Here is a 16,203-nt window from a genome sequence, read left to right on the forward strand (position 1 = left end):
GCTGCTAGAGCATCTCTGTGGCTAGCCCTTGCCTTGGTGCTGAAGCACACTGCCTGCCCGTGCAGGGCAGGCAGCGTGCCAGCAGCAGGGATCTGGACCCAGGCTCCATTGCCAGTAAGGTGTTGGAGGGCTGGAGGAGAGAGGGGACCATGGGTGGGGACCCCTGCTGGCCCTGCCCGCTCCCCCAGCCCCCCCAATCCCTGCCCCACCTGGGCCCAGCCCCCTGAACCCCCCTGATCCCTTCCCTGCCCGGCCCCACCCCCCAACCCTCTGAGCCCCCCCAATCCCTTCCCTGCCTGGCCCCCCCAACCCCCTGAGCCCCCCCGATTCCCCCCCATACCAATTTTATCTTAGTCATTGTAGAGGTGGTCAAAATTGAAAGGATTTGATTTCACAGCCTGATCAAATTGGGATTTGTTTTGCTGTCTCTCATAAAGGCATGACTAATGAATATTAAGTCAATTGGAAACCATTCCTCTGGGCAGGATCCTGGTTAGCCAATGTAGAACACCTTGCACACACAAAATTTGCATGTGTAATAAGTATCAACAGCCAAGCACAGCCAGTTCACTGACAAAGTTACGCTCAACAGCAAAGGAAGTATGCAATAAATAACAAGGAGATGAAGAACAGGAGAGAATGTTGGGCCCATCCTCACTCACCATGGGCAGCTACAGCAGTATTGAAACAATGAGCAGATCTGTGCTTCTGGAAGATATTATCCTGAATCCTGAAATGAAGTAAGTGACAAGTCTCCCAGATTGGACTCTGAATGATTATCCACCCCAGCAAAAGGATATCTATCTGTTCCAGCACTTAAACCCCCCCCCCCCCAAAAAAACCACTTTTGGGCAGTTGACTGTTTGGTCACTGGTTTCAATGAGACAGAAATGATTTCCATAGGCCCTGGCCTTATCTCAACACTCTCATGCTGTCACAATTTAAGTCTGTGCTCCATAGCCTTAGATCTGAGCTTCAGTTTTGCCCACTGGGTTTGTGGATAGCGACTGCCATCCCCTTTCTCCCCTCCCCCCCCCCTTTCCAGAATGCTGTGCCAGCTTAAACGGACGTGCCGTTTCAATCACCAGGATACATTTACTTGGTTGTATGGAGCAGGTATTTCTATGAACATGCATTCTTTGAAAACTGGGTTTCAAAGAATAAATTGCACAGCAGTGACTCTTTGAGGGACCCCTTTTGCCTAGTATTGGCTGCAAGAAGGATGTGTAACAGCAGAGATCCATTTTATTTGCTGTGACACTGTGCAGCTTGCTTCAACTGATGGCAAGTTTGAAGTGTGCATTGCACAAATGATAAACATTTGCAGTAGTACAGTATAGCATGCAGCATAATGGTGTAAAAAATAAACAGCACATGTAATGAAGAGGATACTGCAGGAGAATGTAGGCTAATGCTGAAATAATCCCATTTAGTGCAGCATAGTGCATCCATCTTTTCTAATCTATCTAGCAATAGTATTTCTGGAGCCCATATCATTGCCATTCGAGTGTTTGGTATCTCATGCTGCAGCATACACTGTGACTTCCTGTGGTATCTGGATGTACTGCTGGCAAAGTGCAGCAAACTGTGGAACAAAATGTAGATTAACCTGCGGTATCACTGATCTACCAGCTGCCTTGCTTGCCTCTTATGAGTCGGAATTAAAAGGTGCATTTTTTTATTTTGCCATTGTTATTTTTCAATCTAGAATTGAAGTATTGTATTCAGCTTCCCCCACTGTTCAGTGATCCCTCTGCTGCTCTGAGTTAAAATGAGACCCTAAAACTCAGCGTGATATCTTGATCACTTTTTGGATCAGTAACTCCTGCTCAATCAGTGGGACACTAAATTAGCCAGAACAAGCTCAGGAGATTAGTCATAACCAGAACTGTTGTTTTCCTCAGGAAATTACAATGCATCAATTTTACAGTATGTAGCACACAATGTTATTTCTTTTCTTATTAGAGCATCTGACAAAGAAAGGAGAGCCATAGTTTTGCATGGATTATACTGTGTAGCTCCAGTGTATTTGGCTGCTGGACACGAGACCAACATTCTGAGAACATCCATCCAAGGGTAACCACGTAATAAGTCATGTTACCATGGATCAGTATATGCTTATCTTTCCCTGTAAAACTAGTGACCACAGGATGAAAGGACAGAAAAAGCATGTGAAGTCATCAAGCCAAAAGAGGAATGTGCCTGTGCAAAAGCTTTCATAAGTGGAGGAGCAAAGGAAAAACAGTAAACATATCCAAATTGACAGAATACCTTAGTAGATTCTGAAAAAAAATAAAAGAAAATAAAAACAGACATTATGTACAGAAATTATACTAGAAAGAAACTGAGCTGAAAATTTTCTTGAAAGGTATTTGTCCCTGAAATGCTAGATTGGAATTTTACACTAGAAAAGCTCAGTACATCTACTTCCCAGCTGTTAGATGCATTTTTAATTCATAGTTTAACAATAAATTGTTTTAAATAAGGCAAATCTATATGTCAAATAACAAGTTTCTCTAACTATGTATCATTAAACTAATTAAGGTTCTCTTTTGAAGAACACAGTGCAGTCTCAAAGTGAAAGAAGACTAGAACTATTTAGACAGATGCCTTTGGAGATGGGACTTAATGCAAAATATCCACAGCAAAATATAGCCATAACTAATTACTGTTTGTTAATAATTTTTGTTAAATACCAAAACTATGCCCAACATTAAATGAGACGCAAAAAAGTCTCATTCCTGGAAAAGACAAGATGTGTTGGTAAGCCTAGAGGCAGGAATAACTCAGCCATTTTGGGATCATTTGCTTAGCTACTATTTAGCTTGGCTGAAGTTCTCTGTGGGTCTCATCAGTAAGGTAACTACATCATTGTTACTCACATCTCCAAATGGACAGCTAGAAATACCAGTCACTTTTCTCTATGTAGTTTTCTCCTCCTCTTTTGCTTTGTTCAATATGTGATCGATTTTCTGGTCAAAGCCACCAACCCAGTTGCTTCTTGCTGTATCCCTATTCTTCATCAGGTACTTGTGTTAAATGCAATAGTAGCACATAGGAGGAACATGAAAACTCCTGAAATGTCATGCATGTGTAAAACCACAGGACTATGAATTATCTATTTTTCAATAAGACCCTGAACCAGCGTTCATTGAAGTAAGTAGGCTTGCTGCCATTGAATTCATTAAATGCTGCGGTGAGTCTTAAAACAGTATTTTAGGTTACAGACTATTCTGAAGCATCTTTACAACTCATTTAAATTTGAGACAAAAGGCCCCTAATTTGTGGGGTTGGCAGTGATGTAAAAACTCTCAAAGGGTGGGAATAAACAATAGTTGGATCAAAGAAATGTGGCTAAATGATGGCAGTTTCAGTCACTGATGGGTTAAAAATCACTGGATTTTTCTTACAGCCACTTAGTGTGAGCCTTAGATGCCATGTGCTTTTCAGCCAACTATCCTGTTTCCAGTTTGCTACATCCAGTATTATGACTGCAAAGGACTTAGTCACTCAAAAACACTAAAACCCGCTTTGAATTGCCTCATGCACATTATAAATACTTAAATTAACGTCAGGATCTAGCATCCCCATACTCTATGATTACAGCCGGGCTTTCTAAAGAATGTGTTGGATACAGCGAGTCCTTGTTTTCAGCACTGTGGTTAGCTACTCTATATGGCCTGAACAATGTTGTTCTACATAGTGATGACATCAGCATGGAGACAAACTTTTACATCTGTAAAAAAAAAGGTGGGGGGGGGGGAATTGTCCTTTTAGCTTGAAGCCAACAAAGGCTGACATAATTAATGTGGCTATAGGTCAATACTAGAGTGAGTTCACTTACACTTGCATAGCTCAAGTTTTCAGATTGGCCTCCTCTCTCTGTCAGTTACCAGTAAAGTCTTCTTTGACAGTAAGAATGACAGATGCCAAGATTGGGAGGAGGGCAGACAAGCTCACCAGAGTGAAATCGCCTTCTGCTCACCCCATGTGCAAGTCTCATCTAGATGAATGGCCCATACAAAGACTTGCATTTTTTTCTCACCTCTAACTTCTGGAAGCAGGCTTTTTGCTGCTTGCAGTTGTGATTTGCTAGGTGTTCTTCATATGCTCTGGTACCACTTCTTTTTTTCTAGTCTCTTTTACACTGTTCTGATTTAGGGGCAGGGACTGGAAGCCACAAAGGCTAAATGTAAATCTAAGGTATGCTGGACAATGGCAACTTTTAATTCTATTTCTTAGAGATCAGAATAATAATGCTGTTCCTGTCTTATTGCATGAATAATTGTAGGATGAGATTCATATCAGAAAGGCAACACATGAACGTTTTGCCGAAGCAATGAGGAAAAAGTAAGTGAGGATCTTGGGACTTGGTCATTGATCATTTTATTATCTGTAAGAAGAAGAATGTATTTGCTACACACACATACAAATGAATACAGGCCTAAGATCTACCACACACAGGGCTAACAGCTTTTGGGAGAGCTCACCCTTTGTGTCCAGGCTAAAAACCACATCTACTGCTGCTAAGAGTTTACAGTGGCCTTTTATAAAAGGTATTTTAAATATAATTTCCCAGTTCCTCAAATCCCTGCTTCTTCCACTGTAAGATAAAAGGGCAGGCCAAGAGGGAGCTCACAGTCTGTGTAAGCATCATTCTTTGTAGGTATTTTAAGTTAAACAGAATTAGATTCACAAATGCAGCTCTCATCCCATTGCTCTAATTAGCTCCCATAAAGCTGCCTGTGTCACACGCAGAACATAATGTGTATCTGGAAAGTACACAGGACATCACACAAAAAACTTCCCTCACTTGTTAGCACCTTTCCAGGGTTAACCAAATCCCTGCCTAGGCCTTTTCTGTCCCCCCTCCCTCTCCACCTCGAGATGCAGCAGGCTCTGGGCCCTCATCCCTAGTATCTATATCAATTCAAAAAGTGACCAAAGTCCTATGCCATTAACCCTCACTTCCAGTCACTGAGGGAAGGATAAATGAGACCTCTTGCACATACAACTCACCCCAAATCTATCATTATTCTCTGTGTACACTCTTCCTCTCAGCTTTAATTATGTGAGTGCATTCCTAGTCAAGCACATTAGAAATGAATTTTGAGCCAGAGTCTGCCAGACAGTCATCAAACACTTCTTAAAACCTGATGTGCCGTGCTTTCGCCTTTATTCACATTGTCTCAGCATCTCCGTGTTTTACTTCTAATTACAAATTGTAGTTAAGAGGGAGCGGCATCATTCACAGATGGGCTCACTTGCCATCATATGAACAGCCAAGACCAGGGGTGGGCAAAATATGGTCTGCAGGCTGGATGTGGCCCACCAGACAATTTCATCCAGCCTGTGGGGCCCCTCCATAAGGCCTCCATCAGCCCTGGCCCTTGCTGCCTCCTTGCAAGCCAGGGCCCTCCATGCAGAAGGGGTGGCTATAGTTGCTAAGCAACCACCTCCCATCCCAGCCTGGCCTGACCCACCCTCAGCCCCAAGCTAGGGAGCACTAGAAGAGACAAGAAGCCTCTTCCCAGCAAGGGCTTTTGGTGGGCCCCCCCATGCTTGTTCCCAGCCCTCCCCGCTTGCCTGCAAGTATGGGAATTCAGGTGAGGGTGCACCGGGCTGGGGGCCAAGGACTCCTGTTGGAGAAAAGGGAGCAGGAGCAGGAGCATGAGGAGTTGTGTGCTATGGGACCAGGCTGGGCTGGCCATGACACTGCAGGAGCTACGTGCTATGGGGCTGGGTCAGGCTGTCCCCGCACACTGCCACTACGTGCGGCCGGGGGGACTGGGTTGGGAGCACGGGAGCTGCACGCTAGGGGCAGGGCTGGGCTGGTCCTACATGCTGCAGCCTCTTGCAGCCAAGGACTCAGGTAGGAGTGCAGGAGCTGCGGTTATGGGGCTAGGTGGGCTGGCCCTGCACCCTGCCACAACATGTAGCCAGAGACTCAGGCAGGAACACAATTGGGGCTGGGTGGGGCTGACCCCGTACGCTGCCGCCACCTGCAGCCAGGGGACTGGGGTGGGAGCGCAGGGACTTGCATGCTATGGGGCCAGGCAGGGCTGGCCCTGCTTGCTGCCAGCACATGCAGCTTCAGGAACTTGCACACTCCAGGGACTCCAAGGACCCCTGCCCCCCCCCCCTTCCCCACACACACACACCCCTTCCCATATGCCCCCCCACCATAACAGCACACCCTGCCCCCCACCATACCCACTCCCCAACCACACACCCTGCACATACAATATACAAAAATAAGACTGTATTTTGAACTATTCTGCAATTGCCTGTATATATACACTATGCAAACACAAATCAGGACAAAAAAATATTTTTAAATAAAATTAAAGTAAGTTATAGTAGATGTTTGATTATTTTTTATTTTTATTTTTTTATAGTATATGATTTTTTTTTCCAGTTTCAAGATGGCAACATCCCCCCCCACCCCCACCAGCAAAAGAGTACTTCCAAGGCAAGGGGAGGGACTTCCAGTGGCAAAGGTCTGAGGTTAGGGGCAGGACTTCTGGTCCCAAGATGGCAACCAGGGGATAGGATGCCTATATCAAGGGGCAGAGCTACCCTTGTTGCCTTCGACAGCTCACCAAAACTCATCAAGTGGCCCTCCAGTTCAAATAACTGCCCACCCCTGGCTTGGACTCTGACCCTGGTATAACCCTAGCTCAGACATGGGGCAAGTGGCCATAACTGAAGAGATTTGATGTGCTCAGAGAGAGAAAGATGTTTTGGTTTTTATATTTTCTATAGGGCTACACAAAAAACATTGACTTAGTGGACATCAGATACATTAAAAACATTTTAATACTTACAAGCCTTCATAAATACACATATTTACCAGCTGGTAAATACACTAAGAAGGGGGATTAAAAAGTGTATTAACACCCTCCCTAATAGGGAAGTCAGACCCCCTAAATTTTCTTGAATTTATTAAGATACTGGGGATGAGGAGTCAGACCTCTTAAATGTGAACAGAGGTTATCTTTGGCATACCGTACTGTGCTAGGGAAGCAGAACCAGTAGGAATCTCTTATAAATAAGGCTTCCCATTCAAGTATAAGCACATATTAAAGTTAATATGTGGGAGCTCTTAATGTTAATCTTGAAGAATGAATCAGTTTTAAGCACAGTTCTTCTTAGGGCTAGTTAGACTTGTAGTGCCTAATTTCAGATCCACTCAAACAGTGAGTAGAAAAGTTGCACTCTGATGTTTCTACTTTCCTGACATTCCACTGGGAAGAAACAGTGAAAAAGAAGCAGAGAAGGAAAAAAATAATGCAACATATGGAATAGAGTGAAACGAGAGAATAGATACAGTATCAAACAAATACATCAATAAAAATATCACCCAGAGGGCATTCACTTGAGGCATACTATGTTTAGGGATTCATTTATCCTGGATCTATATAGTGCAAGCCTCCATGTAGCTATGCTTTGTTTTTTTCAATTGACTCAGGAAGGGAGGAAAAAACAGATTTGATGGACAGCAGTGGTTTTCAACCTTTTTTTCTTTGTGGGCACCTTAAAAAATTTCAAACAGAGGTGAAGACCCCATTGAACTGTAAATGTGGATATTCACATACTTTTGATTGATCATAGTATATTTCATGAATCCGTTAGACAGTCTGTGAACACTCAAGGGTCCACGGACCACAAGTTGAGAACCACTGAAGTATAGGAAAGTGGCAGAGGAATCAAGTCAGTTCCACCAGCCCTCAAAAAACAAGAATAAAGCTCACAAAACCTTGAATTCCATATGGCTCATGCTGCCCTGGTTCCTCCGCTCTGAAGCAAGGCATGAAATGTATTCTGTGAGAAGAGAAGCCTCCTAAACACCATCTCCCCTGATGTATTAGGCTGAGGTTCTGCCCTCTTGAAAAACTCAGTACTTCCAGTCTTTAGCCAACAAATTGTTAAATTATGGCTGCAAAACCAATGAATAAATCACCTTAATTTGTAGAAACTCTGGTGACAAATACAATAAGTCTAACTAACTCTACAATTTACAAATCATAGTTTCATTTTTTTTTAACAACACTGTGCAACTTCAAGAGGAAAAGGGACTTGAGTTAGACCTTCATAAAAACTCTGTGGAGTGTGAAGTGGCATTTATGCAAAAAAGGCATGACAGAAGACAGCCACAGCCAGTAGGATGATGCCATTGATGTTCACAACATTTCTCCACAGTGGCACCTCTGAAGTGTCAGTCAGTTTCTTCTGCATTGCTTCCTCCTCTTCCTTGCTCATTTTGGGCCCTTTTTGCTGATCTAAGCCACAGAACCAGTTGTAGGCCTTCTTCATGCATCCCTGCTCTTCATCACCTCCTTCTGCAACTGAAAAAATACAGCAATATGTCAAGAAATGCAGTGTGTGGACCCATAAAACTGGCAAAAAAACCAGGTTCTGAGCAACAGAGTATTCTTTGGAGCTACTCCTATTTGGAATTATATCCCTAATTTGCAGTCTGAATTTTGCAGAAGTGCTGTAGGAGGTGTGTGTGTGTGTGAGAGAGAGAGAGAGAGAGAGAGAGAGAGAGAGTGTGAGTATGTGAGCTTGGAGGGGTGGGGAGTTGTGAATGAGATTTCACAGTAGAGCTGCAAAGTGAATGATTTCTGATCACTGAATGCCAATGCAGCCAGCCAGTTATTATGAAGCCTGGAGACCTGCTGTTTTTCAGTTCATTCATTGTTTGTTCTCAAGTAGCAGTGCTATAGCTCACAAACACTAAAAGTCATGTTCTGTCAATTAATGCCCATTATAAATATTTAAACAGAGGCTGAAAAGTGTTGGATACATACTCTTTGGGCCAGACCACCCCAATCCATCACCACTGGATACCCAGTGCTGCTCCAGGGTGAAGGAGAAAAGAGGCAGCTGTGGGAAGCCACCTGCACCTCTTTGATTCAAGGCAATACAGGGTAAGCCTTAACTTACACCAGTGAAGATCTGGCACAGCAGAGCCCTGCTCCTGCACAGCTGTTTTCCTTCCTCACCATATGTCTTGACTCCAGTCTTGGCCTCACTGTATGTCTTGATCCCCTCCTGATCTCTGCCTTCTCCACTTCTCTGCTGTCAGAGACCCTTTATGCAAGGGGAAGTCTCCACCAGCTATACCTAGCTCTCTGAGGTCACTTACTCTGCTTTTACAACTCAAGATGGCCTTAGCAGACTGGAGATTTTTAGTCTGGTACCAGTTCCTCAGAAGCTTGACAAAGGGCAGGATTAACCCCCTTTTTTCCTTCTCCAAATACTTTGTTTACTAGTTATTAAAAAGATGAAGGGCTGGATCCTGTGCTGCTTTTGGAGTACTGCCAGGAGCTAGGCAGAAAGCAGGTGGCTTTGTGCAGGTGGAGATCTAGCAGTACATTGTCATCCTGTCCTGCCTGCATCACCTTTGCTCTTGCACTCCTCACTCCTGCTCACATCTGCCAAGTGCACCTTTTTTCTGTCCAATTAGGTCAAAGGCTTATACATAACTCTGCCAATACACATCACTCCTGTCTTGGAACACCCTTGTTAGCTCTGGGCTTCTCATAAGGGAAATGCAGAAAGAGCAGCCGAAAACTGCATTCACTTAATTGGTTTCAATTCTAATCCACATAAATCTGATGAACTAGGGAAAATTAATGCACGACCTAACTGTAGGATTCTACCAAGCCCTTTGGCTTCCGTGTTTTCAAGAAGTACAGGGTACTTCATTGCTTATTCAGGAATAAAGTGGGGATTTCAAATACACTGCTGGCTTTTTTAGGCCTCACAACAGACTTGTATTCAGAAGTCACCTGACACTTCATCTTCATTAGGATATTCCTTCTTCTCATCATCTGCATCCAGGTCGATACGTTCCTCCTTGCTGTTCCTCAGAGTCCAGCACAAGCGGTAGAGCTGCCATAAAATAGATCAGGTTTGTAGAGCTGCAATCTCAGAACACTGTGACCAGGAAGCCTGGACCAGCACAGCGAGCAGGCAGACTGCAGGCTTGTGAACATCTGGTAAATCACTTTCAGGAATTGGAGGACTGAGGGCAGATACTGTGAATAACTGTTCCTTTTCCCTTTTTAAGGGATCTTTGCTCCCACCCGCCAAAATGCTCCACCCACTCTTTGCAATTCTGAGGGGTAAATTCCCACATCTGACATTTTATTTATTTTTTTACTGTATAATATCTTCAAGCTGTTTCTGACTACAGATATGCCTCTGGCATTTCCAGAAAACTGTTCTTCTCACAGAAAGAGCTACATTTCCCCAATATATCTTGAGCAAAATGCAGACAAGCTTCTTTGGGTAGATGTGATGTGATATCTTTTATCAATATATCTGGAGCAAAATGTAATTTGGGGAAGATACCACAGTTCTCTCTCAATCCATACAGCTGGGAAGAGATTATATAATTTTTGTGATCTAAACTCTAGGTTAGAATATTTTTGTTAATGCTCATTTTAAGTTTAATTTGTAAACAATGACTTCATTGGCCTTTAGTGTCTTGGGGAACACAATGGGAGCGATACTCACATGTACATCCGGAATGGGCTTTGTAATCAGGGAGACCCCCAGAATGATGATGATGGATATCCCAAACAGGATCATGGCAAAGTAAAGATAGTGAATTCCACAAATGATATACGGACAGTTGCTGGGTTGTATACAGCTGCCAGTTCCATAGCCAAACTCCGTAAGCATCCGAGCCAGTCCAATCAGCAGCCCAATGACCAAGCCCCAAAAGGCTCCCTGTAGATCAAAGTGACAGGGAGAGTTATCAGAAAGAGTTACTGTGGGTTTGGAAATACAGCTTCTCCCTCTAGTTCTTAATATCAGTATAAAATATATTTCTGGCAGTGACTATGTGAACAACCTACAGCACCAAAATGTTAAGAACAGAGAGAACTGGATAATCCTTGTTGTCCACAACCAGACTAATGATTAAATAAGTTCCTGACATTAGTGTCCACAGTCCAAGCCTTGGAACTCAAGAGACTAACCAAAAGCCTCTGAAATGATTAAAATGATTTTCCTGGGTTTAGGAATACTGTATTTTTCCAGTTACACATCACTCCTGCATCTATAGCAACCCCATGTGTTCAGCTATTTTTTTTTTTTAAGGAAATGCATCTTTTCCTCTGAATGTAAGTTGATAACTAGAGATGAAGACCATGACCTGCTATTTTATTTATTTATTAAATTGATAACACTGCCCTTCTCAAAAAGGCTCAGGCCAGTTGATGATAAAAGAGACAAAGACTTATAGAAACAAAATAAAGTATTAATATAAGAGCAAACAAATTCCCCCCCACCCAAAGAAGAAAGCTAAATTCAGAAGCAAACAACTTCATGTCTCACCCCTGCTCTCTTGCCTCCGAGTAGTGTGTCCTCCCCTTCCCTTAATCTCCTTTCCCAAACCACAGTCAACAAAAACAATAATTTCCCCCCACCATTATTCCCTAACACTGTCCCTTCCAAGCCAAGCGCCATCATTTCGAAGAGAGGGGCCAAGGCTGTCTCCAAAACCTACTCATTGTTCCCTTCCTACATGAAAAATACATTGTTCAATCAATGCAAAAAACAGAAACAATAGCAAAAACACTTCACTTCTTCACCCAGTCTCACTCCCTGCCAAACGGGGCCCTTGAGTGTTCCCTTTGGCTGCTGCTTGCCCAGAGCAGCTTCCCCAGTGGGGCCTTTCCTTTTCAGCTTGGCTGGCCATGCGGTTTGCCAGCTCAGCCTCCAAGTCCTCCCACCCTAGGTTCAGCCCCCACAAGCAAGCGAGGTGTTGGTGGCCCTGGGGTGCTGTTCTAGTCTATGATTTAGTCATTACAGAAATAAAAGGTATGCTCATAATCAGAATATGGTAATCTTTTCCTAGTCTGCATTTAGCCAAAATGTAGAACATCACATCCATTTCTTCCCAATAGTTATTCTTATTCAGAGTGTACTATGGATGAATCCCTGAGGATCTTGTTCAATTTTTGATCAGCCCTTAGTCAGTCTCAATACCAGTTGAAGTCACTGGAAGACTCTCTGAATTAATGAACACAGGGTGTCTGAGAGTCAGCCATGCTACAACCAAAAATGGAAGATTCCTGCTTAGAAAATGCATGCCATTATTAGGACATGCATTAGTAGCAAACTGAACCAATCTCCAAAAAAACATGAGTGGTAGAAAGGAGTCAAAACCTAGAAAGCTCCAACCCCCACCCTTGGAAATTGTGTTTGTCTTTTTCCTCTCTCAGCTTTACTCACTGTAGCATCTGTGCATTTTCCAGACATCAGTGAATTTATCCTCTTGGGATAAATCTGCTCTGGGAGGCAGGAAATTATAATTATCCCTAATATTACAGGTGGGAAAGCTGAACTTCAGAGCAGTTGTCAGGCTGATTTTAAGAGACTAAGCACCACAGCTCCCACTGGCTTCCTAGAGTCTTTGAATGTTCAGTTCTTCTGATATTTAAACCATCAGTGATGTGCCCAAGTCCTCATTGGATAGAGATGGGAGTAGGAACAGGACTGGAAGGGGCCTCCTGAGCCACCGAGTTCAGTCCGGTGGGTTTGCAGGCTACCATTAACTAAAGGAATGCCCCAAATCACCACTGTACACCCTTAACCACAACTACCATGATCAGTAGCCAAAACAGCAAAAGAGGTCAACTATCTGCCACAGTCAAAAGCCAGGGAAACGATGGCATTGCCAGTGCCCTGCCACAGAAAAAGACAAAATCCACCAGTTGTCCATACCAGTCTGACCTTGAGGAAAAATGACTTTGACCAAAATTTGGCAGCTGATATGATGAAGTGGAAAAGCAAGATCCTATAAGCCAGGAATCTCTGTATAGAACTCAGATCCCCTGAATTCCCACCAAGAATCTCAACCATGGGACAGACTGCCTGTTTATCGAATGTGGCAAGGACTTGCTTTCAACTCTTAAATCTCTACAACCCATCCCCTTCAGCACAAGGCACAGTGAAGCAGTAAGTGGCCCCAGCTTCACAACTATTTAAGAGTAAGTGAACTGTAGTTAAGGTCATGCTGATTTGTCTATCCGTATTGTATGCGATGAAGGAGGATTCTTCTGCTTAATAAAGGGGCCCTTCTAAATGGTCAGATCTGGAACATCAGACCATGGGCTACGGAAATATTAGACTCTAGGCTGAAGCAAGAGTAAGACAACCTGGTTGAAACACCACTTTGAAACAAAGGCGGGTTTGTCTCAGGACCTGAAGGATTGTCCTTTGTGAACTTTTACCCAAACCACTCTTAACTGTACTCACCGCCTCATTGACCCTCTTGCAAAAGATAGCAAGCAGGAAGACAGCAGCAATGGGTGGCCCCAGGTAGCTGGTGATAGACTGGATATAATCAAAGAGCTGTCCACTTTGAGCTGACTGCACCACAGGAACCCAAGCAATGCTGACTCCAATTAAAACCAAGATGAACATCCTGTAAATACAGGCAGTCATAACAAAGTGAAACCCCTGTTTATAAATGTCACAAATACAGAAATCAAAAATGAATCAATCAACAATTTAACAATTCATTTTATATTCCCACCAGTATTAAAATACCAGTAAACCCAACAGTAAATAACCTTCAGCAGCTTTGAGGAAGTTCTGTTCGTTTCATCAACTGCCAGTCCTCCCATTGAGAGAAATCCACAATCAAAACAATCGGAAATCAAGAATAATAAGTTGCTTGTGAACACAACAAGCCATGAAACAGAGACAGATCAACCGCAAAATCACCAGCACAGATGAGAAATTGATGCTGTAGCTTTTTGTAACTAGCAGCTGTAGGAAATGAGTGCATTGGATTTAACTACCCCATGTGCATCACCTTTAAATAGGAAATAAGGTCTGAAACAGGCTCCAGGGAATTCCCAGAAAACATGGGATTAACCTTTCTGGCCACAAGAGGTCACTGCTGCACCACATGGATACAGCAGAAGGGTGGCTCATCAAGGCACTCATTTTTCCTGGGCTATCAGGACTACAAAAAACCCAACACTGCCTCTAGCATCCGTTACATTTCTAATGCTGGAGAGAAGCCCTGTGACATTTACCTTCCAGCTAACATGAGCTCCTTCTCAGACGCCCGGGTTCGTATTTTGGTGTAGATATCCATGGTGAACAGAGTGCTAGCGCTGTTAAAAATGGAAGTCAAGGAGCTCATGAGAGAGGCCAGCATGACTGACAACATCAGACCTCGCAAACCTGAAACAGAGAGAGACAGTTCACGCTACAAGCCGGACAGGTCATGCACTCAGGAAACTCACTAAGCAACAGCATTGGGTGTGTGGGCTGACCTGTCCAACCCAACCAGCTGTCACCAGATGAAGTATTTTCAAGTTATGACACCTTCATGACGCCATACTGAGTAATGAGCAGAATTGTGCCTGCCAGGGTTTGAAAAAACAGAACTTGCGGTCTTTTCAAAATTAAATCCACAAAAGTGGCATCCATATGCCAAAAGAAAAGTCCCTGGGCTGCTGGCATATGGATACCACCTTTGTGGATTTAATGACAACAGATCCTTGTATATAAACTTCCTGGGTTACAGACCTGCTCTACTGTTCTCCAAGTTTAAGTTCCCCAATTAGATTCCTGACCACCCAGAAAGAAAAAAAAAAAAAAAAAAAAAAAAAGCATTCAGGAACAATAATCCCAACCAGAACCACTATCATCCCTGCCTTGTAGAGATGGTAAGTCTCCAATATCTGGCTCAAGGTAGTTTCTATCCCTACCTTTCCTATTGTCTGGTGTGCTTTGATTTCCCATCTTAGCTGGCCACTTTCTCACCTCTTTCTGTTATAAGTCCTTAACTCAAGTCTGCAAGCAGTTGAGGCCCATTTTCCTCACCATGTTACTTCCCACAGAGGTGCAATCTTCTCAGCATGCATTGAGGCTGGGCACTCTCAAACTCTTCTCCAGTCTGCCAAACTATTATATTAGGGTCCACTAAAGATCCTACATGTACAGGACCCAAGTTTCCCCCAGTCACTTTCACAGGAACAGCACCCTTTTTCAAGAGAAGATGCTAGTGAAAAGTGAGGGATGCAGGCTACAGGATGAGTTCAGCACAAGGCACCGCTCCAAGGTAGCTGGTCCTAATACTGACAGTTCAGCAGCAGCCTCCTGGATCTGATTTAAAGCTCCCTTCTTAGTGGTTCTTTTGCAAGTCACAGGCATAATAAACACCAAGTTTCTTTAAAAGAGATGCTCTGGTTCAAACAGACATTAATTCAGGGGAGTCCTCTGGTCTATGCTTTACAGCAGGGCAGACTAGGTGATCACTGTAATCCCTTCTGATCTTACTGTCTCTGACACACTGGATGTCTGCAGGTTTCTCTTTCTTCCCTGTACGTATGCCTGCCTCTCTACAGGAAGGAGCATTGTTCTGTAATTGAATAAGCCCAATATAAGGAATTCATGGCTGCACACCAGGAGGGCTGTATTTTCTCCTCCCAGTGGGTTTAGCAGAAATCCTGGCAGAAACATCCTTTTAGTAGCTGGTAATTGAAGGTCAGGTTCAGTCCTTACATAAGCCAACACAAGCAGTATTTTACCATCTGATATTTGCAAACATTGGTGTCCGCTCTATAACTATTTGGCACCAACAGCCATAACAAAGGCTACAGGCACTGCAGTCAGCAGCCCCTTAACACGTTATGTGTAGGAATGTGATGTGTGTAATGGAATGGTGTTAGGGCCTCCCATAGCTGAAGCTGGGGGACTGATGTCAATTCAGACTAAACAGTAATGCAGACCTTGGTTCTGGCAGCTGAATTCCAAGCCAGGGAAGCTAGTAGACTTGTGCAAAGCTTCAGGTGCTGATTTGATTTGGAGGAGATTCGGCCCAATTCAGAGGCCAAATCTCCGAATCCAAATCGAATCAGAAGACGTTAAAAAATCCAAATTGATTCGAAGATCTCCAAGTTAATTTGGAAAAGATTTGGAGAGCTTCAGTGATTTGGGCAGTCCCTGCTCACTGCCACAGCGAGCTGGACCCAGACTCCGAACCGGTAAGTGGGGGGAGGGGAGGAAGAGGCTGGAGGAGGGGACCATGGGGGGACCCCTGCCAGGCCCCATCCCCTGCCTGCTCCTCCAGCAACCCTGAGCACCCTCCGACCCCCAGCTGCTCTCCAAACTCCCCCCCCCCCCGATCCCAGTTCTTTAAAATTAAAAAGCCCCTTTTTTTTC

General features: G+C 43.8%; 1 protein-coding gene across 1 annotated transcript in view; it reads right to left on the bottom strand.

The window, feature by feature from the left end:
• Positions 1 to 6,362: 6,362 nt before the first annotated feature.
• Positions 6,363 to 16,203, bottom strand: part of SLC5A1 (solute carrier family 5 member 1) — a 32,667-nt gene continuing 22,826 nt past the window's right edge. The window contains exons 11-15 of the mRNA XM_006266971.4: positions 14,067 to 14,217; positions 13,279 to 13,447; positions 10,528 to 10,743; positions 9,798 to 9,900; positions 6,363 to 8,348 (exon numbers count right to left, since the gene is read on the bottom strand). Coding sequence (XP_006267033.2) covers positions 8,125 to 8,348; positions 9,798 to 9,900; positions 10,528 to 10,743; positions 13,279 to 13,447; positions 14,067 to 14,217 — 863 coding nt within the window. The 3' untranslated portion in view covers positions 6,363 to 8,124. The remainder of the gene's footprint in view (positions 8,349 to 9,797; positions 9,901 to 10,527; positions 10,744 to 13,278; positions 13,448 to 14,066; positions 14,218 to 16,203) is intronic.

Source organism: Alligator mississippiensis, chromosome 10 (genome assembly GCF_030867095.1).
Source record: "Alligator mississippiensis isolate rAllMis1 chromosome 10, rAllMis1, whole genome shotgun sequence".
NCBI classification, from domain to species: domain Eukaryota; kingdom Metazoa; phylum Chordata; order Crocodylia; family Alligatoridae; genus Alligator; species Alligator mississippiensis.